The 25,636-nt window shown below is 69.7% G+C and overlaps 2 protein-coding genes across 6 annotated transcripts; one reads left to right on the top strand and one right to left on the bottom strand.

Moving 5' to 3' along the window:
- Nucleotides 1–154: 154 nt before the first annotated feature.
- RUNDC3A (RUN domain containing 3A) lies at nucleotides 155–6,531 on the bottom strand. 3 transcript variants are annotated; one of them, XM_067312113.1, is made up of 11 exons: nucleotides 6,346–6,531; nucleotides 4,188–4,303; nucleotides 3,897–4,030; nucleotides 3,193–3,278; nucleotides 3,009–3,098; nucleotides 2,829–2,909; nucleotides 2,497–2,662; nucleotides 2,107–2,264; nucleotides 1,349–1,486; nucleotides 1,124–1,230; nucleotides 155–852 (listed from the first exon to the last, which is right to left on the bottom strand). In XM_067312113.1, exons 1-11 carry the CDS (start codon nucleotides 6,450–6,452, stop codon nucleotides 710–712), a joined length of 1,326 nt encoding a protein of 441 aa, XP_067168214.1. In that variant the 5' UTR covers nucleotides 6,453–6,531; the 3' UTR covers nucleotides 155–709. The 3 variants fall into 3 exon arrangements, with proteins under 3 accessions (XP_067168214.1, XP_067168215.1, XP_067168216.1); XM_067312114.1 differs by having other exon boundaries at nucleotides 3,009–3,095; XM_067312115.1 differs by lacking the exon at nucleotides 1,124–1,230.
- A 2,429-nt stretch (nucleotides 6,532–8,960) lies between these two features.
- SLC4A1 (solute carrier family 4 member 1 (Diego blood group)) lies at nucleotides 8,961–24,336 on the top strand. Of its 3 annotated transcripts, XM_067312161.1 has the most exons (22): nucleotides 8,961–9,046; nucleotides 12,046–12,146; nucleotides 12,248–12,344; nucleotides 13,630–13,699; nucleotides 13,835–13,935; nucleotides 15,414–15,487; nucleotides 15,730–15,907; nucleotides 15,981–16,116; nucleotides 16,244–16,385; nucleotides 16,743–16,818; nucleotides 17,513–17,697; nucleotides 18,406–18,616; nucleotides 18,735–18,938; nucleotides 19,185–19,333; nucleotides 19,662–19,856; nucleotides 20,410–20,586; nucleotides 20,810–20,899; nucleotides 21,080–21,246; nucleotides 21,395–21,648; nucleotides 21,760–21,929; nucleotides 22,233–22,406; nucleotides 22,479–24,336. In XM_067312161.1, the coding sequence occupies exons 2-22, from the start codon at nucleotides 12,129–12,131 to the stop codon at nucleotides 22,557–22,559; spliced, it is 2,949 nt and encodes a 982-aa protein (XP_067168262.1). In that variant the 5' UTR covers nucleotides 8,961–9,046; nucleotides 12,046–12,128; the 3' UTR covers nucleotides 22,560–24,336. The 3 variants fall into 3 exon arrangements, with proteins under 3 accessions (XP_067168262.1, XP_067168263.1, XP_067168264.1); XM_067312163.1 differs by lacking the exon at nucleotides 12,046–12,146 and having other exon boundaries at nucleotides 8,966–9,046; XM_067312162.1 differs by lacking the exons at nucleotides 13,630–13,699; nucleotides 13,835–13,935.
- The last annotated feature ends 1,300 nt before the right edge of the window (nucleotides 24,337–25,636 follow it).

The following is a 25,636-nucleotide window of genomic DNA, read 5'->3' as shown; positions in this document are numbered from 1 at the left end:
CCCCCCGGCTCCGGGTGCTCTCGCAGCGGGGCTGGGGTGTCCCGGAGCCTGGGAGGGGACAGCGGGGCTGGGGGCAAGGGGTCTCTTTCCCCCTTCCCTCTCCCAGCCGGGGGGGGGGGCGAGGGGGTGACGGAGGCCGGCTCATATCGCTGCGTTTATTGATTCCTTTTGCTCCAACAAGGCAGACGGGGCTGAATTAAAAACCGAAAACACCCAAAACAACCCGAAACCCAGCGGGGAGTGGGAAGATGGGGGGGGGGTCCCGTTCCTGCTGCGGGGAGGATGAGGGGGGGCCGGGCTGGGGTCCCCGCGGCGCCCGAGTGCTGGGGTGGGCACAGCAGGTCCCCTAATGCCCCGGGGTGGGATGCGGGGACGGCTGGGGTGTCACAGCATCCCCTCCCCGGCGGGGGGGTTTTGCCCCACGGTCCCCTCCTTTGCTCCCGGCGCCCCCCGTGCGGCGCAGTCCATCACCCCGTCCCCAACTCGGACGGACACAGGGGGCATCGGGGGTCCCGGTCCGGCATCCCAACGGGTCCACGTCTCTGGGGGTCCGGCGAGCTGGTAGGGGGTGTCGAAGGCTGGGGGAGAGGGTGCAGGGGGACGGGACGTCCCGCCCGTGCCCAGCTTCCCCGATGGGTTCGGCGAGTCCCTCGCGCTCCGCGGGCGCCGGGGGGGGGACGCGGTCAGTCCTGCGCGGGCGCCGGGGGTCTCAGCTGGGGCTGCGGGTCGGGCTGGCTTCGTTGCTGTCGCTCACCAGGCACTCGTTGGACTTGAGGCTGGCCAGGGACTTGCAGCTGGGCAGGGAGGCCAGGGAGCCGCAGAGCCCCAGCATGGACGGCGTGGGGTCCTTCCCTGCGGGCACGGAGCGGGCGCCGGCGTCGGGGGGCTGCGGGCGGCCGGCCGGCTGGCGGCTGCCACCCCCCCCTCGCGCCCCGGCCCCGACGCGGCGGGGGAGAAGAACCCAAGGGCGGATGGGTTGGGTTGGGGTCGGGGATGTCCTTGCACCGTGGGGTGGGGAGTGGGCGGCATCCCTGGATGATGCCGGGGCTCCTGCTCCTGGGAGAAGCTGTTTTCCCCGAGCCCCTTGCCTCCTGCGGCCGGGCGGGCGGGGGGGGGGTCTTACCCAAGGGCCCCCAGGGCTCGCCTTCGCGCTTGCCCTCGCCCAGGCGCTGGGAGTCGGAGCTGAGGCTGTTCTCGGCCGAGAGCTGGTCGGTGCTCACGAAGCTGTGCCTGCGGAGGGACGGCGCTGAGCCCCGCGCCCTGCCCGGGGCAGACCCGCCTGGGGCCGGGGTGGGACGGGGGCGCTGGGGGCCGGCCGGGGCGCCTCTGCCCTCCCCGGGGCCCTCACCTGCGGTACAGCTTGCCGTCCGAGCCGCTCTCGTTGCCGTTGAGCGTCCCCAGCGAGGGCCACTGGTTCACCAGGGGCGTCACCATCTCCTTGGAGAGCTGCGCCAGCTGCGTGTTCTCGCAGGGGATCAGCCCCGTCCTGCGGGGAAGGCGGGCGCTCAGCACCCGGCACAGCCGCGGGCGCTGGGGACCTGCCACCCGCTGTGTCCCACGGGCCCATGGAGCACCTGGGGACCTGCTGCCACCATGTCCCGCAGGTCATATGGGGCACCTGGGCACCAGGGACCCGCCACCACTGTGTCCCGCAGGTCATATGGGGCATGGGGCACCAGGGACCTGTTGCCACCACGTTCTGCAGGTCATATGGGGCACCTGGGCACCAGGGACCCATCACCACTGCGTCCTGTAGGTCATATGGGGCACCTGGGCACCAGGGACCTGCTGCCACTGCATCCCACAGACCCATGGGGTAGCCAGGGACCCACCACCCACCTCATCCTGCAGGGCATATGGGGCACCAGGCACCAGGGACATGCTGCCACTGCATCTTGCAGACCCGTGGGACACCTGGGCACCCACTGCCCACTGCATCCTGCCAGGCATACAGGGCACACAGGGCACCTGGGCACTGGGGACCTGCTGCTGTCACATCTGTAGGGCTGAGCAGCAGCAGTGGGTCCCCCGGGGAAGGCGGGGGGCCAGGGCTGGGGCCGGTCCCCGGAGTGGCACGGTTCGGGGCACGCGCTGGGGCTGACTCACAGCTGCTCCTGCAGCTCCAGGATGACGCCCTCCAGCTCCCTCTTCTCCAGCTGGTTCTGCACCATCACCTCCTCCAGGCGCATCTTCAGCCGCTTGTTCTCCGCCTCCAGGTCCTTCAGCTGCGACTCCCGCAGCCGCACCAGCTCCTCCAGGTACCCCTGCGCCAGGCTGCTGTGAGCAGCTCCCGGGCCACCATCCCACCCCTGGGACCACCCAAGGCCACCCACCACATGGTGCCAAGGAGCAGCAGCCTGCGGCCGGCCTGGAGCTGGGATGCAGGAGCAGGGCAAGGAGCGAGCCTCGGGGGGGGGGGGGGGATGCTCCGTGTCGGAGCTGGGCAGCATCCGCAGGACGTCGGCACCCACTGGCCCCATCCCGGCCCCCCGGTACCTTCTGGGCATAGACGATGCGAAACTTCTGCTCCATCTTGCGCCACTTGTTGTACCAGCTGTCCTCGTCGGTGACCAGCGGCAGGTAGGGGTGCTCGGGCGAGCTGTCCTCGCTCGTGCTGCTCTCCACGCTGCCCCGCTCCTCCTCCTCGCTCAGGTAGTCGTAGCTGGGGGACGGGGCTCAGCGGGCGCGTGCAAGCACCCCCGCGCGTGCAAACACCCCCGCGGCCCCGTGCGCCCGCGGGCGCTTGCACCCGCGCGTTTGCATGAGCGCGCATGCGACCCGGGCACCTGGGCTCGGCACGGCGCCGGGAGGGCGACGCCGGCTGTTACCTCTGCGTGAACTTCAGGTAGGGCGTGTAGTCGATGACCACGGGCGTTTTGCCGTCCATCACTTCGCCCTTCAGGCAGAAACTGAGCCGGAGAAGCGGCAAGGGGTGAGGGGAGGCCGCGGCACGGCCGGGCGCCCCGCGTGCCACCCCGCCGCCCCGCGTGGCCCCGCCGCCCGAGCACCTGAAGTCGATGGCGCTGAGCCCGATGAGCATGCCGGTGAGCACCGTGGACTCCTCCCGCAGCATGATGGCCCCGTCGTCGTAAAACCTTCTGCGGGGAAGAGGCGGGCGCCGTCAGGCCGCAGGGCGGGCGCCCGCGCAAGCATGTCCATGCGAGCGTGCCCGCCGGCCGGCCGGCCGCTCACCTGGTGGTCCGCGTGTCCCGCAGGGCGGTGGAGATGTACTCGGACATGCGCTTCTCCATCAGGGCCACGCGGATCCAGGCCCGGCCCTGCAAGAGACACGCCGGGCGGGGAGCCCTGGAGATGGGCACCGCCACCGCCGCTGCCGCCGGCTAGTCCCCGGAGGCTCCGGGCACCAACGGGCGCGCGGTCCCCCACCCCAGGAGCTTTCGTCCCCCTTGTGCCCTTGCAGAGACCCACGGCTCCCATTCCGTCCCTTTGACGCAGGTGAAATCACTGCATCTGACTCCGCTCACAGGGCCCCGCGGGGTGAGCTGGGGAGCTCCAGAGCTCCAGGAGGGGACAGGGATGGGACAGCGCGGGGATGGGGCCAGGGCCGGGGATGGGCATGGGGATGGGGACATGGTGGGAAGGGGGAGGAGGACGGAGATGGGGACAGGGGTGAGCCCAGAGTGGGGATGGGGGTGGGGACGGGGATGGGGAAGGAGTTGGGGTGGGAATGGGGACAGGGACATGGTGGGCATGGGGATGGGGATGAGGATGGAGATGGGGACAGGGATGGGGATGGGAAAGATGATGGAGCCACGTTGGGAACGGAGACAGGGATGGGAATGAGGCCAGAGTGAGGAAGGTGCTGGGACTGAGGCCAGGGCTGGAGATGGGGATGATGTGGATGGGGACAGGGCCGGGGACAGGGCCATGCTGACCTTGGCCCTGGAGGTGCTGATGTTCTCCATGTTCTCGATGCTGCTGACGCAGTTGTTGGGGACCTTGCTGCAGGCCAGGCGGATGTAGTCCCAAAAGCCGCGCTGCCCATCCGAGCTGAACCAGCTGACGGGGCCTGGGGGGCACCGAGGGGCCGCGGTCACGGGGGCCGGCCCACGGCCACCAGCCCACGGCCACCAGCCCACATCCGGCACCCGGGAGCCGCCGAGCCACCTGGCCCGGCCCACGCAACACACCTCCGACACGCGTGTGCCGGCGTGTGCCAGCGCTACCTTTAAAGCGGTGGCTGAGGATCTGCTCGAGGATGGCGGCAAAGTTGACGAACTCCTCGGAGGAGTCGTCGATGGGCTCCGCCGTGTACTTCTCCAGCAGCGTCTTCACCGAAAACCTGCCGGCGAGAGGAGCGTCGCGGGGGGCCGGGCGCGACGCCGGGGCCCCAGACCCGGGTTACGGGCGCCCTGGCGGTGTGGGGGGGCTCGGAGGGGACGCGGCGGCTCCCCGGACTCCTGGGTCCCCTCTGCTGCCCGGGGAGGGGAGCGCACCCAAATCGGAGACGCGCCGGTGCCCTGCTGGGCCGGGCGCTTGAAGCAATAAGGAAAATCCATTTCCACGTGGTGGCTCCCGAAGCGACGGCTCGCGCTGCTGGGTCAGCACGGGCGTCACGGGGCTGGCGGCAGCGCGCCCGGTCCCTCTCCCGGCTCGGGCGCCCTGGATGACCCAGCAAATCGCCGCCGGCAGCTCGGGTTGAACAACCGGGCTGGTTTGAACCAGGGGCCCGGCCGGGGCGGCGGCGAGCGGAGCGGCCACGCGCCACCTGTGCGCCCCGGGGGAGACGCGCGCCGGCCGCTGCCAGCAACACCCCGCTTCCGCCCGGCCTGGGGAAGGAAGCGCTTCGTCCTGCGGCCGACGGCCCCGGCCGCCCAAAACGCTTTGGCCGCTGCTTCGCCTCGGGCCGCCGGAGCCGCGCGCCTGCAGGGCGACTTGCAGCGGCCGCGTCGGGCCCGGGGGTCCCCGCCACCACCGCCGCCGCCGCCGCCGGCACGAGGCTCTTGCACGGGGCGTCCGCCGCAAGCCTCCCCGCGCCGGGGCCGTGTGCGGGCGCCGGTGGCAGCCCGTCCCCCGGGAGCGCGGCGAGGCGGCCGGCTGCTCCGCCGCTTCGCGCCCAGCCAGGAAGAGCGAACAAAAGGCTCCCGGCTTCCTCCCGGCCCCGCGCGGGCTGCCGGGGCTTCCCTTTCCGCCCGCGGGGCGGCTGCGAGCCGCGGTCACCCTGGCTGCGCCCCGCCATCGTCCCCTGCCTCAGTTTCCCCTCCCCAAGGCTGAGCCCTGCGGCGATGCCGCTGCGTCCGGCATGGCAACGGACCCCGGCTCCGTGAAAGGGGCTGGAGAAAGGTGCCAAAGATGTTAAAAGCAGCCGGGAGCTGGGAAAACGGCTCCCTGGAGGCTGGAGCTGTGGGATGGGGGCTCGGGGGGTCGGAGGAGGCGGCGGGGCCCTCCCGCGCCACGGCCACCCGTGGGGTGCTGAGCACCCGGGTCACCCGTGGGCACCCGGGGAGGTGACAGCTGGGCTGGAGCACCCGCCTCGTGCTGGTGGCACTGGGGACATCACGGTGCCATGGCAGGGTCACCACTGCCGCCACCCCCCCTCCCGGGGCTGCGTTTCGGACACGGCCCAGGATGCGCCGGGGGGGAGCAGCCCCCGGCCCCGGCGGCCTGGTCCAGCCGGGCGTTGCCATGCCAACCCGCATCCCTGCATCCCGGCTCGCCATCATCCCTCCATCCCCGCTCGCCTGCATCCCCCATCCCGGGGCCGCCTTGACGTCACTTCCTCGGCCCCACACCTGGCGCCCGGCTGCCCCGGCGCAGCCCCCCGCCATCCCCCGGCCCGGAGCGGGGGGGGGACCCCGCCGAGCCCCCCGGCCCCGCCGGCATCCCTCCCCCTCGCCGAGCGCCGGCTCCCCCCGACACCGCCGGCAGCCTCCATGTTGTTGTCGTGCGGCCGAATCGCCGTGGGTCCCCGGCACGGCGGCCCCCTGCCCCCCCCCCCCGAGCCGCCCCCCCCCCCCCCCGAGCCGGGCGGCCGATGCAGCGGTGCCGGGGCGCAGCCGCCCGCCCTCGCCCCCGGCCCCGTCGCTCCCCGCTGCCGCCCCCACCCCTCCCTTCTGCATCTCCAGCCCTTTCTCCGGCGGCCGCATCCTCCCCCCCCTTCCCCCAAATTGCATTTCCCAGGGTAAAAGCGACAGCGGCAGCAATAAAAAAAAATAATCAGCCCCGCCGGGGCCGGAGGGGCCGCGGGGTGGGATGGGGCCCCCCTCCGCCGCCCCCCGCATCCCTCCTCCCACCGCTGCCTCCATCCGGCTCCTCCATCGCCGGCCGCCTTGCTCCCCTCTCCCCCACCTTATCCCCCCGCTCCGTTTTCGGCTCCTTCCCCACCTGCAGACGGTGATGAGGTTTTTCCTCTCCACGGCGATGTTCCTGGACGATGCTTTCTTGGACGAGAGCCCCAGAGCCATGGCAGCCTGGATGCAGCTCGCTTCCATCCAGCGCGGGGCGAGCCGGCCCCGGCGGGCGAGACCCCCCTCTCGCCGGCCTGCCCGCCTCCGGCGCGGCCCCGCTGGATCCCCGGCCCCCCCCGAGCCCCCCGCGCCGCCGGGCGACGCGCTGCCCCCGGAGCGATGCACAGCCCCTGGAAGGATGCACAACCCCTGGAAGGATGCACAACCCCCTGGAAGGATGCCCAGGCTCCGGAGGGATGCCGCCGCCGGGCGGGGGGGATTCTCCCTCTCCGCCGCCCCGAACGCCCCCCTCGGCAGCCCCCGCGGGGATGGAGGGAACGGGAAAAAAAGCCGGGAGGAGAGCAAGGGGCAGGCGCTGCGCCGGGCTGGGGGTGGGTGCCGGGCGCCCTCCTCCCGGCAGGGCCCAGCCCCTTGCCATGACGCGCCGGCGAGAGCCGGGACCCCGCAGGCAGGGCCGCGGCGTCGGCCTCGGCGAAGGGCTCCCGCCGCCCCGGCCTCCGTGGGGCCACCATGGGGCCGCCCCGCCTCGGCAGCCCCCCTTCGAGGGTCCCGCTCGCCGCTTCGGGGGGGGGCGGCCGGAGGATTTCGGTGCTGTCCCCGCGCTGGAGGATGCTCGGCGGGTGCCGCTGCCCGCGGGGACGCGCTCCTCAGGGTGCTGCCGTGGGCGCCGGCTCAGCACCGCGGCCTCCCGCCTCCGTGCCTCAGTTTACCACCTGGGCGCTGCAGGCGATGGCTCGCCGTGGGCCCGCTGCAGCGCCGCGTGGCATCTCTGGGCCGAGCATCACGCCGCCCCGCGGGGTCTCGGGGGGCTGGGGCTGGGAGAAACCCCCCGAGCCGGAGCCACCGGGGCGTTACGTGACTCCGCGGAGGGCCCGGGATGGCAGGTGGCTGCGAAGGCACCGCCCTCCCTCCGCCCTGCCGCCGTGCCTCAGTTTCCCCACTGAGATAACGGTGCAGCTGGAGGGGAGGGTAAATCCTGCGGGGGCAGAGCACCGACACCCCCTCCCCGAAGCACCCGGCTAACTCGGGGACGCGGCACAGGCGTGGGGCACCTGGGTCCTGCCCCGCGCGGGGCGATGGCGAGGGCCCGGGGGGGACGGGAGCCCCCGCGGCAGGGCAGGGAGGGGCGCCCTCGGCAGCACCCAGATAACGGCGGGGCCTGGCGCCGCCCGGCTAATCGCAGCGCCCAGCCTGGGGCTATCGCACCCCGGGGCGGCTGCCCGCCTCCCCGCACGCCCCGGCCCTGCTGCTCCCCGAGCCCACGGCGGAGGGGCCCCACGGGCGGCGGGGGGCCGTGGTCAGGGCCACCTGGGAGGGAGGGTTTTGCCTGCAGCATCTTTTTGCCCCACCTGCACCGTGGCCGCGTGCGCAAGGGGCCTGGGCTGGGGCTCAGGAGCCTTTTAGGGAGGTGCATGTGCACGCACCCACATGCACCTGCACCCACATGCACATGCACCCACACATGCATGCACCCACATGCGTGCACCCACATGCATGCACATACATGCATGCATGTACACACATGTGCATGAACACACGTGCATGCATGCACACCCACATGCACCTGCATGCACGTGCATGTACACACATGCACACACACACACATGCACACACACATGCACACACACACATGCGTGCACACACGTGCCCTCGCCTTGCAGCGAAGGAGCCGTGTCCGGCTCACCAGCTGGCTGCGGGTATCGGGGCCATGTCCATCAGTGCTGTTCGCTGCAGCGCTTGGGGCTGTGGCTGGCTGCCTGCGGGAATCGGGGCTCCCGGCCGTGGCATGGGGGGGTTTCGGCACGTCGAGCTCAGCGGGGCTGTGCCGAAGGGGCCGTGTGCTGTGCACCGTGCGCTGTGTGCTGTGCACCGTGTGCTGTGCATCGTGTGCTGCAGCGTTTGCAGCCCCGTCCTGCCTCCGCAGGCTGAGCCGTGGCCCCCCAGCACCCAGGACTCGCCCTAACGCCTGAGGGGATCCCAGGAATGGGGCAGGGAAAGGCACCTCTCCTGGGCCCACCGCTGCCTGAGCGCCCCGCTGGGATTGCCCCTGGAAACCTCCGAGGACGGAGCTGCTCCAGGGCTCACAGCCTCCCAGTGCACGGATGGACAGACGGACACATGCTACGGACGCTGTCCGCGGGCCCTGCCTTTGCCTTGCTCCTCGGCGCTGGGGGGAACCTCCCTGGGAAGCTTTTTTTTTAAGTAAAAAAAAAAAATCAAATCCTGGTAAATAAGTGCCACGGGAAGGGGATTCCCAGGGCTTCCCCGAAGGGAAACCCCGCGGCCGTTTGGGCGATACGGCGGAGCGGGACGGGGGCGTGAGGGCCGGCGGCGGGGGGAGCGGGGCCGGCGGCCGGGGAAGCCGGGGGTGCCGGGCGGGTGGCCAGGGCGCAGCCCCGCCGCCGCAAGATGTTGCGCCCCGATAACCTTGTTTACGGGGCCGGAGGGGGGGCCGCGCGCGAGGGCGGGCGAGCGTTCCCGGGCCGGTGGCCGGGCCAGATTAGGGGCCCGGCGTGACTCGGCATTTGGGAGCCGGGCCGCGGGCGCGTCGGTCCTGCGCCGCCGGCAGCAGCGGGCTCGTGCCCAGGGCAGCGCCGTCGCCGGAGCCACCGCGGGCGGTAGGTGCAGGGGTGGGCGTGCGGGCACGGCGAGGCGGCGTAGCGGGTGGGAGGTATGGGTGCCATACTGCACCGCCGGCTATGGGCTCTGTGCTGCACCGCACCGGCGTGGGAGCGCAGCTCCTATAGCTGGATGCGCGGGGCGGGCAGTATGGGGTCCATACTGGGCACACTGGCTGCGCAGGGTGGGCGGTATGGGCTCCATACTGAGCCGTGCTGGCTATACGGTGTGGGAGGTGTGAGTCCTACGCTGAGTCATGCTAGATGCACAGTGTGGGAGGTATGGGGTCCATACTGAGAACGTTGGCTGTGCGGTGTGGGAGCTATGGGCTCCATACTGAGCAGATGGGAAGCACGGCATGGGAGCTATGGGCTCCACGCTGAGCAGATGGGATGCATGGTGTGTAAGCTATGGGCTCCATACTGAGCCCATGCGATGTATGGTGTAGGAGCTATTGGCTCCATAATGAGCTTGTAGGATGCATAGTGTGGGAGCTATAGGCTCCATACTGAGCCCATGCAATGCGTGGTGTGGGAGCTATGGGCTCCATAAGGAGCTTGTAGGATGTACGGTGTGGGATGCACGTGGGATGCATGTGGGATGCACGACGTAGGAGCTATGGGCTCCATGCTGAGCACCTGGGATGCTGCGGGGTGCTGCCTTGGGGCCTGGGGCAGCCTGGAGCCCCCAACCTCATCCGCCAGGGACCAGGGCTAGCAGAGCCGGGTCGGGGCTGGCAGAGCCGGGTCGGGGCTAGCAGAGCTGGGCCAGGGCTAGCAGAGCCGGGTCGGGGCTGGCAGAGCCGGGTCGGGGCTGGCAGAGCCGGGTCAGGGCTAGCGGAGCCGGGGCTGGCAGAGACACGGCCAGGGCTAGTGGAGCTGGAGCCGGGACTAGCGGAGTGGGGACCGGGACTAGCAGAGCCGGGTCGGGGCTGTCAGAGCTGTGTCGGGGCTAGCAGAGCCGGGACCGGGGCTGTCGGAGCCGGGCCGGGGCCAGTGCTCGGCGCTGCAGGCAGCGCGGCGGAGGCTCCGGCTCGCCGTTATCAGGCGGCAGCAGCCGGGGCCGGGGCCGGGGCCGCCCCTGCTCGCCCTGGCCCGGCGCGGAGCGGCGCGGGGGCCGCGGGCACCTGCCCCGCCGGGGGCCGGGCGTGGGGCCGCCTCGCGTGGGCCCGGGGCCGCGGGGCTCCCCCGCTGCGGCCAGGCGGGGCAGGAAGGAGGAGGCCGGGTCCGGAGGCGGCTCCCGCGTCCCCCCCCCGCCGCGGCCGGCCCGGGAGCCAGGTCCTGCGCCGCCCTGGTGAGAGCTGGGGGGTCCCGACCCCCCCCCAAGCCCCCGGCCCCCCCCCGGCCTCGCCGCTGGGCCGCGGGGCCGCCGGGTCCCCGCTCCCCCCCCCCCCCCCCGCGACGTGGGTGCCCCCACCCTGGGGTGCTGCGGTGGCGGTGGGGAGGTCCCGGGGCAGGACGGGCCCCGGCAGCCCGCGGAGACCCTCGGCTCCCCTGGCAGGAGGGAGGCAGCGGGATGGGGGGGGGGGTGAGGGGGGCCCGGACGCCTGGGCCCCCCCGCGGCGCTGCCCCCGGGGCAGGTGGTGCGGGAGCGGGACGCCCCCTGGCGGCGTCGCCGGGCACTGCCCCGGGGCAGCTGCGGGGCCGGGGGGGCCGGGAGAGTGTGTGTGTGTGTGCGTGTGTGTGTGTGCGTGTGTGTGTGTGTGAGTGAGTGTGCGCACACCTGCGGGTGGGTGTGCATGGCTGGGTGTGCTTGCACGCGTGTATGGGTGCACATGGGTAAGCGTGTGTGTGCATGGGTGTGCAAGCGTGCAGGCAGGGGTGTTCTGGGGTGCACGTGTGTGTAGGGGTGTGTGTGTGTGTGTGTGTGAGTGTGCGCACACCTGCGGGTGGGTGTGCATGGCTGGGTGTGCTTGCACGCGTGTATGGGTGCACATGGGTAAGCGTGTGTGTGCATGGGTGTGCAAGCGTGCAGGCAGGGGTGTTCTGGGGTGCACGTGTGTGTAGGGGTGTATGTGTGTGTGTGTGAGTGTGAGAGTGTGCGCACACCTGCGGGTGGGTGTGCATGCCTGTGTGTGCTTGCACGTGTGTATGGGTGCACACACGTGCACGTGTGTGCTTGCACGTAAGTGTGTGTGTGCATGGGTGTGCGAGTGTGCAGGCAGGGGTGTTCTGGGGTGCACGTGTGTGTAGGGGTGTGCCTGTGCATGGGTGTGTGTGTGCAGGTGGGTGCAGGCACAGGCTGCACCTTCACCCCAGGCCTCTGAGCCCAGGGCCCTGCTGAGGCTGCGGGTGCCGCGGGGGGAGCAGGGACCCCACGGGGGCAGGAGGACACCCTGCCCGGTCCCCTCCCGAGGGCAACCCCAGCCCCGGGGCCGCCCCCCCTCCCAGCGCCCCGGCTGCGGGCAGGCAGCGGGGTGGGCAGCGGCTCCCTTGGGTGCTGCGGGGCGCTTGCTCCGTCCTGCCTTTGGGGGTCTCCGGAAGCCGATCTGCGCCTCAGTTTCCCCTTTCTGACCTCGGAGCTCGGCCTTTGCCAGGCGGACGCGGGGCTTTCCGAGAGCCCTGCAGCGTGCCGGGACCCGGGGATGGGCGTGCTTGGGACCCGGCCCCCGTGCATCCCCCCGCGGGACCCGACCCGCGTGCGGGCAGGGGCTGGCGACGCTCCGGCAGTGCCGTTTCCTGACGTTGGTCCCTCCGTTCCCAGCCCGCTGCCGGCGCCTCGGGGGCCCGCGGGGCAGGGTGACGTTTCCCAGGGGACCCTCCGTCCCCGGCATGCGGCGGCCCTGCTGGGACCTCGCTTGGCCTTTGGCGGCGCCCGGGGAGCTGCTTACGTGCCTGCGGCCTCCAGCGCGCGTCGGGGCTGCGGGAACGGCCCCATGGCCCCATCCCAGGGGAAAAAACCTCGGCTTGGGTGTCCCGGGGGGCCGAGCTCTGCCCACGCCTTCCCGGCCTCTCCTAACCTGCTTTCTCTGCCCTTTCGCTGCCGCCGGCCGCCGCAGAGCTCGGGGCCGTGGGGGTTATGGTGCCCCCGGGCTGACTGCTGGGACAGAGCGAGGCAGAGGCAGGGGCCGAGCGCGGAGCCATGGAGAGGCCAGGCCAGGTAGGGAGACGCTGCCGTGGCGCCCGGCCGCCCCGTGCCGGCCGGGAGCTGGGAGCTGGGGGGATGCCGTCCTCACCGCTGACCCCTCTTCTCTCCCGCAGGAGGCCTACGAGGACGTGATGAGGAAAAACCTGGACCCCGAGGGCTACGAAGACCCCGGTGTGCACAGCTCGCGCATCTCGCTGGGGGAGACGAGCAGTGAGTGGCTTCGTTGGCTGGCAGAGGGGTGCTGGGGTTCATTGGGGGGGAAATGCCAGGCATGCGTGGGTGCTGGTGTTGCATGGGCACCAGTGCTGCATGGGTGCCAGACATGCATGAGTGCTGGCATTGCATGGGTGCCAGTGCTGCATGGGTGCCGGCGTTGCATGGGCAATGGTGTTGTTGCGGGTGTCAGCGTTGCATGGGCACCAGTGTTCAGTGGGTGCTAGCATTGCACTGGCAACGGCGTCGCATTGGTGCCAGCATGGCATGGGTGCCAGCATTGCATGGTGATGGTGTTGCACGGGCACCGGTGTTGCAGAGGTGCCGGCACTGCATGGGCAGCAGTGTCGCATGGGTGCCAGCAGTGCACTGGCAATGGTATTGCATGGACAGCAGTGTTGCATAGGTGCCGGCATTGCATAGGTGCCGGCATTGCATGGGTGCCGGCATTGCATGAGTGCCGGCATTGCATGGGTGCCAGCGTTGCATGGGAAGCAGCACGGCATGGGTGCCAATACTGCAGGCCGTCAGTATTGCATGGGCACTAGCGTAGCACGGGCGCCGGCGTTGCAGAGGCTCCGCGGCCGGCTCTGAGCCCAGCGAGGTCGGGAAGGGATGTGCGACGCCGAGGATCCCATTGCCCAAAAGCGGCGATGCCCTTTGGAGACACCTCGGTGCCCGGCGGGGTGCCACCGCCAGCGTGCCGGCTGCGGAGGCGGCGGGTGCCGGTGTCGGGCTTGCTGCGGCCAAGCCCCGATATCCATCCTTCCCCGCCTCCAGGACGGGGGACGCTTTCCCAGTGGTGCAGCTGGGCATTTCGGCAGCGCTGCCGGCTCCCAGCACTGCCGTTACCCCGGGGCTGACGGTGGGGCGCTGTGTCCGGAGGGTCCAGCTGGGACAGCTCCCGCAGGGATTTTGCACTTGGTTAATTCGGAGACGATGCCCCAAAGTGGCTCCAGAGGGCCCAGCACCGGCTGTGGGCTCGCGGCACGTCCAGCGCCCGGACGCTCGAGGCAGCCCAGCCAGCGGCCTCGGCTCCGCGCCGGTTCCTGCCAGCTCCGGCCGTGCTGTGCAAGGGCCGAGGGCGGCTGCCTTCCCCGCGAGCGAGCCGGGAGTCTCTGCCGTCCTTTAGGGACCGGGAAGGGCATCGCAGGGAGCGGACCCCGATGCTGGTGGGTGCGGGACGGCCGCTCGCCCGGCTGCGGGGTGGCCCGTGGGGCTGGCACGGGGGTGCCGGCGTGCGGGGTGGCCGCCGGATAATGCCGCGGCCTGTTTCGCCCAGGGGCCGGAGGCAGCGCCGGGGGCCCCTCGCGCCGGTGGCGGGCCAGAGCCGAGGAGCTGGCGCCCCTGCGGTGAGTCCCGCCGGCGCCCCGCGGCATCGCGGCCCGGGAGAAGGGCGTCCCCATCCCGGGGCGTCCCCCGTTTCGGCGCCCGCCGCGGGGGCTCACCCGCCCGCCGCCGCCGCCGCCGCGCTGTGTGTTTTTCAGCCAGTATTTGCCCAGCCACCGGGGATCCTATGACCTGGACGGGAGGCGGCGCGCGGCCGCGGAGCCCCCGGGAAGGGCGAGCCGCCGCGGCGCGGGGCCAAGTGAGTGACCCGCCGCGGGCACCGGCGGGGAGGGGGGACAAATGCAGCCCCGCAGCCCCCGCCCGGGCTCGGCTTTCGGGGCTAGCTCGGCCGTCGCGCCCGCTGGGGCCGCCCCGGGGTGCCCGTCACCCGGGCGTCGGGGCTGCCGGCGCACCCGCTTGCCGGGTGACCGCTGCCGCTCGCCCGTGATCGCCCGCTGATTGACGCTAAATAAAGTCTTTGTTTTGGGTGAGGACAAGAACCACTTGGGGCTGATCGGCGGCAGGCGGCAGCTGGCGCCGGGCGGCTCCGGCGGCCGGTCAGGACGCGGCGCGTGAGGGCTCGGCCCCGCACGCCCCCGCGGCCGGCGCCTTTTCGGGGGGCCGTTTGCAGGGGGGCCCGGCCCCGTTTTGCTCCGCGCAGGAGGGATGCGGCTATTCGGGTACGGCCTCGGGGTCGTGCGCCGTACTGGGGGGGGCCCGGCAAAGCCCATGCAGCGAGGGGACCACACTGGTCCCCAGCCGGCGCGCGCGGCACGGCAGGGCCGATCCACACCCCCCCCTTGGCACCCGCGCGCCGGGGCGAGCCGATCGCTCCGGCTCCCGGCCCGGGTGGCCGCACGCCCGTGTTTACAGTCAGCAAAGGCAAAGTGCTTTGGGATTTACGGTGCACACACGGCGCCCGGCTCGCGGCGGGGCGGGGGGCCGCGGCGCCCCGGCCACCCTTTATAGGGCGGCAGCGCGCCGGGGCGGCCGGGAGCGCATGGGGGGCCGCAGGTAGGCAGGGGCCGGGGACGGTGCCCAGGCGGCCGGGGGCGTCACGGCCCCTGGGGACGGTGGGTGCCGCTGGCCGCCGAGGACGTGCCAGCCCCGGCCTTGGCCCCGGGTGGGAGCTGCCCGCGGGTGGCACGTTGCGGCCCCGCCGGCAGCATTGCTGCTGCTGCTGCGATGGCCCCGCGCGAGGCTGCTGCCCAGCTCGGGGACAGAGGGGACTGCGGAGCCAGGCCCCGGCCCCCGGCAGTATCCAGGGAGCTGGGTGCGGGGGCAAGGCAGCATCCGGCACCGCAGGGCAGGGGGTGATGTGGGGGGACACGTCCAGCAAGCCCAACGGGGTCTGGGATGGGGACAACAGATGGGGGACACGTCCAACAACCCCCAACGGGGTCTGGGATGGGGACAACGGATGGGGGACACGTCCAACAACCCCCAACGGGGTCTGGGATGGGGGGGACAGTGGATGGGGGACATGTCCAGCAAGCCCAAACGGGTCTGGGATGGGGGGGACAGAGGTCGGGGACATGTCCAGCAACCCCCAACGGGGTCTGGGATGGGGACAACAGATGGGGAACACATCCTTCACCCCAGCCAGGTCTGGGATAAGGGTGACAGAGGTGGGGGACACGTTCAGCAACCCCCAACGGGGTCTGGGATGGGGGTGACAGGCAGGGGACACAGAGGGCGGCCGTGGGCCAGCTAACGCGGCCGTCGCTCCGCTCGCAGCTCCGTCGGTGACCGATGTGGACCTGGAGGCGGCGGGGAGCAGGAGGCGCGTGTCCCGGCGGGACACCCATGAGGTGGGTGCTGCGCGGGGCGCTCCGGTTCGGTTCCCGTTCCCTGGGAATGGAATCGCCCCGTGTAGTGCAGGGGAAAAAAAACGGTGACACCGGGGCAGGGGGAGCGGGAGCCGGGCTGGGACCCCCCGCGCCGGTGACGCCACGGGCACATCCGGGGCGCCAGGCGAGGACCGTGCCATCCCTGGCGCCACGGGGCACGGTCCCCGCGCCGGGGCCCCTGACGCTGCCGGCTCTCGCCGCAGGGCTACGTGGAGCTCCACGAGCTGGTCATGGACAGGAACGAGGAGCTGTGCTGGATGGAGGCCGGCCACTGGCTCAAGCTGGAGGAGGACTTCCAAGAGGCCGGTCACTGGGGCCAGCCCCACCTCTCCTACCTGACCTACCGCAGCCTGCAGGACATCAGCCAGGCTTTCGGCAAAGGTGGGAGCGCCGGGTCCCCGGCCGGGGCAGGGCGCCCGCGGCGACCCGCCGGTGACCGCTGCTGTCCCTGCAGGCGCCGTCCTCCTCGACGTGGCGGCGACCTCGCTGCCGGGCATCGCCCACGTGCTCATCGACCAGATGATCTACGAGGGGCAGATCAAGCCGCAGGACCGCGAGGCCATCCTGAGGACCCTGCTGCTGCAGCACAAGTACGGCCCCGCGCGGGGGGGGGGGGACCCCAAAAACCCCGCTGCCCTTCGGCTTGGCCCGCGGGCGGCTTCGGCGGGGAGCGTCGGCACTCGTCCGTCTCACGCCCGTCCCCTCCGGCACTCGCAGGCACCCCAGCCAGGCCGAGTCCATCCGGACCCTGAAGCCGGCGCAGCTGCAGCGAGAGGAGGCGGGCAGGGCGCAGGCGGAGAAGCCGCTGCTGCGGCAGCACCAGCTCATCGAGATGTCCATGCTGGCCACGGACGAGCAGGCGAGGAGGGCGGGGGGCGCGGGGAGGGCTGCCGGGGGGCTCACAAATGCACCTGGGTGCGCGCACATACGTGCACGCTGCTCAGTCGCATGCATGCATGCACACGTGTGCATGTGCATATGTGCATGCTGCTGAGTTGCATGCATGCACCCGCACACACACGCATGCACCCTTGCACAGTCACACGCATGCATGCACCTTTGCATGCACACGCGTGCACACGCGCACGCAAAGAGTTGCTGTGGGAGGGGACGGGGGTAGCGAGGGCGCCCGTCACGCGAGCCCCGGAGCCGCGCACGCGTGGGCTGCGGCGGGACACGCACAGCCGGCTCACGCCTGCCTTTCCCCCGCCCGCAGCCCGGCCCCAGCGCGGCCGAGCCCCTGCTCCCCGAGAAGGTGCCCGAGGACGCCGAGGCCTCGCTGGTGCTCGTGGGTGAGTGGGGCCGGGGCGGGCGCTGGGGCGAAGCCTCTCCGGGCGCTTTGGCTTCTGCGCTCCGCTGCTGCTTGCTCACCCGCTGCCTTTCTCTTGCCTTCTTTACCCTCCTCTTCCTCCAGCCCTCGCTGTCCCCTCCCGGCCTCGCGCAGTGCTGCTGGCTCCGCTCCCGTGCCCCTGTCCCCAGGCCTCCATGTCCCCATTCCCACGTGGCCCTGTGTCCTCGTGTCCCTGGGTCCTTGTGTCTGTCCCCCCCATATCCCCATGCTCCTGTGTCTCCCTGCCCTGGGCTAGTGTCCCCACGACTCCCTGTCCCCGTGTCCCTGTGCCTGCATGTCTCCACCTTCCCATTTCCACGTGCCCCCACGTCCCTGTGCCCCTTCGTCCTTGTGTCCCTCTGACCTCATGTCTGGTCCCCATTTCCCCATGCCCCCAAGTCTCCGCATCCCTGTGTCCCGGTGTCCTTATGCCCCTGTGCTGCTGTGTCCCCGTGTCCCTGTGTCCCCCCATGTCCCCATGCCCACATCTCCATGTCCTTCTGACCCCATGCCCCAATGTCCCTGTGTCCTTGTGTCTCTGTACCCCCATGTCCCCATCCTCTGTGTCCCCCCCCATGTCCCCATGCCCTGTGTCCCCATGTCCTGTGCCCGGTCCCCTCGTGACCCCATCCCGTCCCATCCCGTCCTCCCACCAGGCTGCGCGGCCTTCCTGGAGCAGCCGACGCTGGCCTTCGTGCGCCTGAAGAACGCCGTGATGCTGGACGCCGTCCTCGAAGTGCCGCTGCCCGTGCGCTTCCTCTTCGTGGTGCTGGGCCCCGACAGCCCCCACGTCAGCTACCACGAGATCGGCCGCGCCGTGGCCACCATGATGTCCGACCGGGTACGGCTCCACCAGGCGCCGGCCCCTGCGCACCCCACGGACCCTCTGCCGGAGCCCATCCCTCTGGGCCCATGGCCCCATGGCCCCATAGCCCCAGGTCTCCACGTCCCCATGCACCCATGTCCCCGTGACTCTGTGGCCCCAGGCCACCACGTCCCCATGCACATGTGGTCCCATGTCCCCATGCTCCAGCAGCCCCATGCCCATGACTCCATGCAGCCTTGTCCCCATGTCCCCATCTCCTCATGTCCCCGTGTCCTCATGCCCCTGTAGCTCCATGCCCCCATGGCCCCATGGCCCACTAGCCCCATGCCCCCATGCAGCCCTGTCCCTACATCCCTGTGTCACTGTGACCCTGTGGCCCCATGCCCTCATGGCCCTGTGTCCCCATGTCCCTATGCCCCTGTACCCCATGCCCCCATGTCCACACGTCCTCATGCTCCCATGGCCCCATGTCCCTGTGCCCCCTTGTCCCTGTGGCTCCATGCCTCCATGTCCCCACGTCCCCGTGTCCCCATGCCCCTGCGTCCCCATGTCCTCATGCTCCTGTGTCCCCACATCCCCGTGTCCCCAAGACCCTGCGTCCCCATGTCCTCATGCTCCTGTGTCCCCACATCCCCGTGTCCCCATGCCCCCGTGTCCCCGTGCCCCCACATCCCCGGCGGGCGGCAGAGGTGGCTGAGCCCATCTCGCCGCGCGGCGCCGCAGGTGTTTCGCCGCGACGCCTACCTGGCCGAGGGCCGCCGCGACCTGGCCCGCGGCGTGGAGGCCTTCCTGGAGGCCAGCATCGTCCTGCCGCCCACCGAAATCCCGAGCGAGGAGCTGCTCCGGGGGCTGGTGCCGCTGCAGCGGGAGCTGCTCCGCCGCCGCTACCAGCCCCCCGAGCAGCCGCCCGATGAGGATTTCCTAAAGGACCTGGGTACGGCGGGGGACGCCCCGGCCCCGCGTGGTCCCCCGCTGCCGGCCCCGCTCCGTGGTGGTCTGGGGGCGCCAGCGGTGCCCCACGTGCCCCCATCGCCGCCTGCTCGTCCCCGCAGGGCTCGGGCACCCGGCGGCAGAGGACGACGACCCCCTGCGCCGGACGGGGCGGCCCTTCGGGGGGCTGGTGCGGGACATCTGCCGCCGCTACCCCAAATATCTCAGCGACATCAAGGACGCCCTGAACCCGCAGTGCCTGGCCGCCGTCATCTTCATCTACTTCGCCGCGCTGTCGCCCGCCGTCACCTTTGGAGGCCTGCTGAGTAATGGGGGGGACAGGCTGGGGACACGCTGGGGGACAGGGATGTCCCCGGGCAGGGCACCAGGATGGGGATGGGGCACGGAGGGAGGGTACCACCACCTGGAGCATCATCTCACTCCCAACATCCCAGGGATGCTCCCGGGGTTTATTGCTCTTCCGTGGGATCAGCACCCACGGGTGCCGAGGAGCATGGGGACGGGGAGGGCCCTGCGCCGGGCGCCCGCCGACCTGCTCCGCTGCTTCGCAGATGAGAAGACCAAGGGCATGATGGGGGTGTCGGAGCTGCTCATCGCCACGTGCGTGCAGTGCGTCCTCTTCAGCCTGCTCAGCGCCCAGCCCCTGCTCGTCGTCGGCTTCTCGGGGCCCCTGCTCGTCTTCGAGGAGTCCTTCTACACGGTGGGTGCCAGTCCGCACCCAAGGGTGCCCCTGGGCCACCGTGAGGGGCTGGCGGTCCCTGCGGTGGGCTCGTTGCGGCCCCCCTGGCAGAGGCACATGGGTGCTGCCGTGTGGGTGCTGCCACATGGGTGATGTCCCGTGGGTGATACCACCTGGATGGTGCCATGCGGATGCTGCCCCATGGGTGCTGGCCCCCGGGGTACCACCATCCCCATCCCCGCATCCCTCAGCCCCCGGGTGGAGGCACAGGGCCCCGAGGGTCCGTCCTGGCTGGGTGCCAGGGCCGGGGGCTGCATGGTGACGGGGCCGCGGCCTCTCGCTGTGGCAGTTCTGCGAGAGCAACGACATGGAGTACATCGTGGGCCGCGTCTGGATCGGCTTCTGGCTCATCCTGCTGGTGCTGGTGGTGGTGGCCTGCGAGGGCAGCGTCCTGGTGCGCTACCTCTCCCGCTACACCCAGGAGATCTTCTCCTTCCTCATCTCCCTCATCTTCATCTACGAGACCTTCGACAAGCTCTTCAAGGTGCGGGGCAGGGGGCTGCTGGCGGAGGGTGAGGGGTTGCGGAGACCCCGGCCACCTGCAATGGGGAGGGGGCTGCAGGGCACCGGGTTTCCATGGAAGCCACAGGAGCCGCGAGGGATGTGGGAGAGGGATGGAGCCCGTTTGGTACCATTTTCTCCCCTTCCCCAGGTGGTTCCCCGCTTGGGTTTCCCTCCCCAGGGGGATTTCTGGGGAAAGGGGTAAAGCCTGGGGCAGGTGTCCAGTCTGGGCTGCAAGGAACTTTGGAGGTGCCCAGGAATTGCCTGGAAATCCCCGATTTCTCCCTCCATCCCCGGCTCTGACCCTTCCTAGGCAGCCGGTAGCAATGGGACGGTGTCGCTCCGTGCACTGGGTGCCCAAAGGGACATCTCTGGTGCCGGGGAGGTGACAGGCAGGGCACGTGCCCCATGTCACCCCGGGCCCTCATCACACCCTGAACCCTGGTCCCTGTGCCGGCCCGGAGGGACACGGGAGCCCGTGCTCAGCCCCGGCCCGGCCGCCTCCGTCCCTGAGCCGCTTCTCCGTCCCTCCCCAGATCTTCAAGGCTCACCCGCTGCAGAGGGTCTACAACGTGACCCCCACGCTGAACCCCTTGGTTACCCCCACGGAGGAGCCCAACACGGCGCTGCTCTCCCTCGTGCTCATGGCCGGCACCTTCTTCCTGGCGCTCTTCCTCCGCAAGTTCAAGAACAGCGCTTTCCTGCCCGGCAAGGTGCACGCGCCGGCGCGAGCCGCCCCGCGCAGGGCCCGGCACAGCATTCGGGGCCAAACAGGGGCTCGCTGGGTGCAGGAATAGCTTTGGCACCGCTCTTGGGGAGCGGTTTCCGCAAAGGGGCTGGCTGAGAGCTTGCAAACTCGCTACGTGCCTGCCCGGAGGTCCTCCGGGGCCTGCGGTGATCCAGCCGGTGGTAACGCGGCCACGGTTCGCCCTGCAGGTCCGGCGCTTGGTCGGGGACTTTGGGGTGCCCATTTCCATCTTCATCATGGCGATGATTGACTTCTTCATCAAGGACACGTACACGCAGGTCAGTGGGTGGCAGGGAGCAAGTGACCCGTCCTCAGGGGCGGCACGCAGCCACGCTCGGCATGGGGCGGCAGGTGGGATGGGGTCCCCTCTCTGCCCCCATCCGTGCACTGGGACCTCCCCAGCTTGGCCACATCCCCCCATCCCAGCTCCTCACTGCCCCGTCTCTGCTCCCATCCAGAAACTGAAGGTCCCCAAAGGCCTCGAGGTCACCAACGCGTCCGCCCGCGGCTGGTTCATCAGCCCCATGGGCAACAAGAAGACCTTCCCCATCTGGATGATGTTCGCCTCCGTGGTGCCAGCCCTCTTGGTCTTCATCCTCATCTTCCTCGAGACGCAGATCACGACGTAAGGGGCAGCGGGGAGGGCCATGGGGCTGGGAGGGGGCCACAGCGCGTGGCAGGGAGCAGGATAGGGGCAAGGAGGAGCAGCGAGGAGGAAGGGCCCCCATCCATGGTGCCCCCTCGCCAACTTGGCCTCGTGTCCACCTCCCCAGCCTCATCGTCAGCAAGCCTGAGCGGAAGCTGGTGAAGGGCTCAGGCTTCCACCTGGACCTGCTGCTCATCGTGGGCATGGGTGGTGTGGCAGCGCTCTTCGGCATGCCCTGGCTCAGCGCCACCACCGTCCGCACCATCACCCACGCCAATGCCCTCACCGTCATGAGCAAGAGCTCCTCTCCCAGCGAGAAGTCCCAGATCCTGGAGGTCAAGGAGCAGCGCATCAGCGGCTTGCTGGTGGCCGTGCTCATCGGTGAGCCTCCCCACCGGGGAAGAGGTCCTCCAGCCCTGCTCGGTGCCGGTGGCAAAGACTGGACGTCCTCAGCTGTGGGGGATCTCCCTGACTGGTTCTTCTCCACCACAGGCGTCTCCATCTTCATGGAGCCCATCCTGAAGTACATCCCATTGGCCGTGCTCTTCGGCATCTTCCTCTACATGGGCGTCACCTCCCTCTTCGGCATCCAGCTCTTTGACCGCATCCTGCTCATGCTGATGCCGCCCAAGTATCACCCCAAAGAGCCCTACGTCACCCGGGTAAGTGCCTGGCCCCGGTCAGGGGAGACTGGGGTTGGGGGTGTCCTGCTGTGCGTCACCATGTGATGTTCTCTAAAACCTCCTCCTCTGGTGCTGGCCTTGGTCAGGCTCTTTGGCACGGACGATTCCCTCCTCCAGCCTCGTCCTTGGTGCTGTCTTTGGGGCTGGATGGTCTCCCAAGGGTGCCGGTGGCCCCGCGGTGCAAATCAGCACCCGGGCGCCCCGCTGCAGGGCTCGGACGGGGGCCGGAGGGGTGCTGCACCCTGGTGGCTCCCTGACCCGGCTCGGCTTTTCCTCCCCCAGGTGAAGACTTGGCGCATGCACCTCTTCACCTTCACCCAGATCATCACCCTCGCGGTGCTGTGGGCGGTGAAGTCCACGCCGGCCTCGCTAGCCTTGCCCTTCGTCCTCATCCTCACCGTGCCCGTCCGGCGCTTCCTGCTGCCCAGGATCTTCCGGGACGTCGAGCTCCGATGCGTACGTAGCCCCTCGGCCCCGGCGCGCGGCCCCCGGCCCCCTCCCACCTAACGGCCTCCCCCTTCCCCGCAGCTGGACGCGGACAGTGCCACCGTCACCCTGGACGAGGTGGAGGGCAAGGACGTGTACGACGAGGTGCAGATGCCCAGCTAAGGGCCCCGGCGGCGGCGGCGGTGGCGGTGGGCGAGCCGGCACAGCTGTGTCCCCGCGCGCCCCGGCCCCGCGCCCCGTTTCCTCCCCCCCCCGCTTGCAGATCCGCCGCGGGTTTCCCAGGGCCGCCGGCGACGGAAGGAGACTCGGCGGCCGGGGGGGGACGTGGGCTGGGGATGCGGGTCCGCTCCGGCCCCCGAGAGCACCCAATTCCCGCCCGCGAAAGGAGTATATATTTCCCCCCCCCTTTTTTTTTTTTTCCTCTTCTTTTCCCGTTTTCGGTGGCGTGGTCTCCTCCGCCCTTTGCTGCGCTCCGGGGAAGCAGCTCAGCCCGGGCTGGGGGTCCCGCGGGACCCGGCTCCTGCCCCCTTCCCAGGCAGGACCCCGGCCCGTCCCCTCCTGGGGGCAGGGAAGGGGCACCGCAGGCCCCGCTGCGGCACGCTAACGAGGAGGGCTAACGAAGCGGGGGGGTTCGCCAAGCCCAGACACCCCGTTTGCCCCCCAGCCCCGCTGCTTTCCCGCGCCGGCTGAGAGCGGAAGCCAGGCAGGCGCAGACCCCCCCGGCCTCCCCGCTCGGCCCCGCTTCCCCAGACGAACTTTGGGTGCTAACGAGCCCGAAGGGCTCAGCTCGGTCGGGACCCTTTTCCCGAAGGGCCCGGAGCCGTTTTTCGCCTCTTTCTTCGCTGCTTGCTTGGGACTCAGGGTTACGGACGCTTCGCCGGGGCGCCCGGTGCTGCTGCTTGGATTGACTTTGCGGGTGCCAAAAAAACCCTCGGGGACTTTCCCTGGGTTTGCATTAACTTATCGGTGTCGTCCCCGGGGTAGGGATGTAAATAGTGTGACAGTGGGGGGGGCTTATGTATTTGCCATGAAGAAAGTTGTACCCTCCCCCCCAAAAAAAAAAAAAAAGAAAGAAAAAAGGACGCTGGTGCTTCTGCAGGGAGGGTTTATTAAAAAAGCAAAAACAAAACAAAAAGCAAAAAAAAACGAAAAAGCACCTAAAAAACACCGGCTGCAAGGAGTGGTCTGTATATTTGATGCTTGTGAGTGGGGGAGTTTGTAATTTATTTCCAAAGGCTGAGTGTGCTTCTGCCCGCGGAGGGTGCCGGGTCGTGTGTGCGTGTGTGTATATACTAGAGAAAAACTAGGATAATTTCCCGTCGGCCGGCAAGGCTTGTCTGGAAGGAGCCTGCTGGGGGCCTGCACTCTACGGACCAGCGTGGCAGTGTCGTCGCTGAACTGATATTAGTCTTAATGAATTAGTGGTAGTGTCAATCCTCCTCTATTTTTTTAGCGTTTCAGTTAAATCCATGTAGTTTTCCCTGGACTATTCCCTGCTGCGTTGCAAGGCAACTGCAACGGCCGCTTTCTGACCCCGTCTTGCCCCGTTTCCGCCGAGATCGCTCCCGAACCGGCCCATCCCCACCGTATCCGCTCAAAGCGCCGCCGGGGCCAGGGCTGGAGCGCGAGTGTGAGTGTGAGCGTGAGTCTCCGCCTGGGACTTTGCTCCTCTTTGCAAAGCCGGAGCGGAACATGCCCGAAGCTGCGAGGGGCGAGCCGGGGCCGGGGGCAGCCATTGCTGGGGTCGTCTCGCCGCCTTTCTGTTTGCGTAGCCCAAGCCGCCTCTCCCCAGCAGCGCCTTGTGTTCGGGCTGGTTTAGTTTTAGCAATTATGTGTCCAAAATAAACAATAATGTTGCGTGCTTTGATTTTTTTTTCCCCTTCCCTCCCCAATCCACCTCTGTATCACGCTTTAATAAAGAAATGAATTTTAAAAAATCCCCAAAGTGCATTTTTCTTTTCGCTTGGGCATTTGCCAGGCGATCCCCTTATTTAACTGCCTCCCCTGGGAGAGCAGCAGCATCCCTCAAAGGCCTCAGCCCTGGCCGTGCTGGGATGCTTGCTGCGGCTGTCCTGGGATGCTCACCATGGTGGTCCCGGGATGCTCGCTGCTGTCGTCCTGGGTTGCTTGCCATGGCCATCCCAGGATGCTCACTGTGGCTGTCCTGGGATGCTCACCATGGTGGTCCCAGGATGCTCACTGTGGCCATCCCGGGATGCTCACCATGGCCATCCTGGGATGCTTGCCGTGGTGGTCCCAGGATGCTCACTACCACCATCCCAGGATGCTCACCATGGTGGTCCCAGGATGCTCACCATGGCCATCCCGGGATGCTCACCGTGGTGGTCCCAGGCTGCTCGCCGCAGCTCCTGCCCGGAGCCAGCCAAGCCCCACGTGTGCTCACCCCAGATCCTGCCAAGCAGAAGGGTCCAACAGCATGGCCTGGCTCCTCCCGGCATTCAGCATCCCTGAGGGGATCCATCCCCACCCCCGGGGCCCTTTGCAGGTGCTGGGCAGGTCCCCAGGGTGCCCTCCGGGTGCCAGCTCACCCAGACAGGAGCAGGGGCCACAGGGACTGTTTTGGGGACAGATGGCCCCAAGCCGCTTCAGAGACTCCGTGACTAGCTAAATAACAGGGGGTATTTTGGGGGCCAAGGCCTGGTCCGTGCTCAAGCTTTACCCCAGCAAAGCCGGCGAGGGAGGCGACTCGCAGCCCTGCCGCCTGGACCCAGCTGTGCAGCCGCAACGGCGCCTTGCAGCAGCGCGTGAGCTGCCAGGAGAAAAAAAATAACTCATAAACTTACTAACGAGCAGAGCTGAGCCCAGCCTGAGAGATCTGCCGGGCCGCATCGCTGCTGGGGCCCCCGCGGGCACCCCCCGGCCACGTCCCGCCGCGGGAGCCGGCGGCCGCCCCGCGGGAAAGCCCCGGCAGCCGCCCCTCCCGGGCTGCGCGCTGGTGGCTGCGCTGCGCCGCTGGCGGGAGGCGCTTCTCCCCGCGGCTTGCAGCCGAGTGCTGCTTATTGCTATTTTTATGCCAGACACCTATCAAGCGAAAATGCAGAAAAAAAAAAAAAAAAGAAAAAAAAAAAAGCCACCACGCAGCAGCCCCAGAATGGGAAGCCACACCGCGGGGCGGCTGTCGAGGCGCCCTGAAGCTCCCCTCGCTACGGGTTTTGAGCCTTCAGCTCTCGGCAGCTTGGGCTGAAGCATGGGTGTCCCCGTCCCCCCCCCCCCCCTTC

The sequence above is a fragment of the Apteryx mantelli genome, chromosome 28, assembly GCF_036417845.1.
Source record: "Apteryx mantelli isolate bAptMan1 chromosome 28, bAptMan1.hap1, whole genome shotgun sequence".
NCBI lineage: Eukaryota > Metazoa > Chordata > Aves > Apterygiformes > Apterygidae > Apteryx > Apteryx mantelli.
The sequence above is the reverse complement of the archived record's forward strand: the minus strand, read 5'-3'. Positions and strand labels throughout refer to the sequence as shown.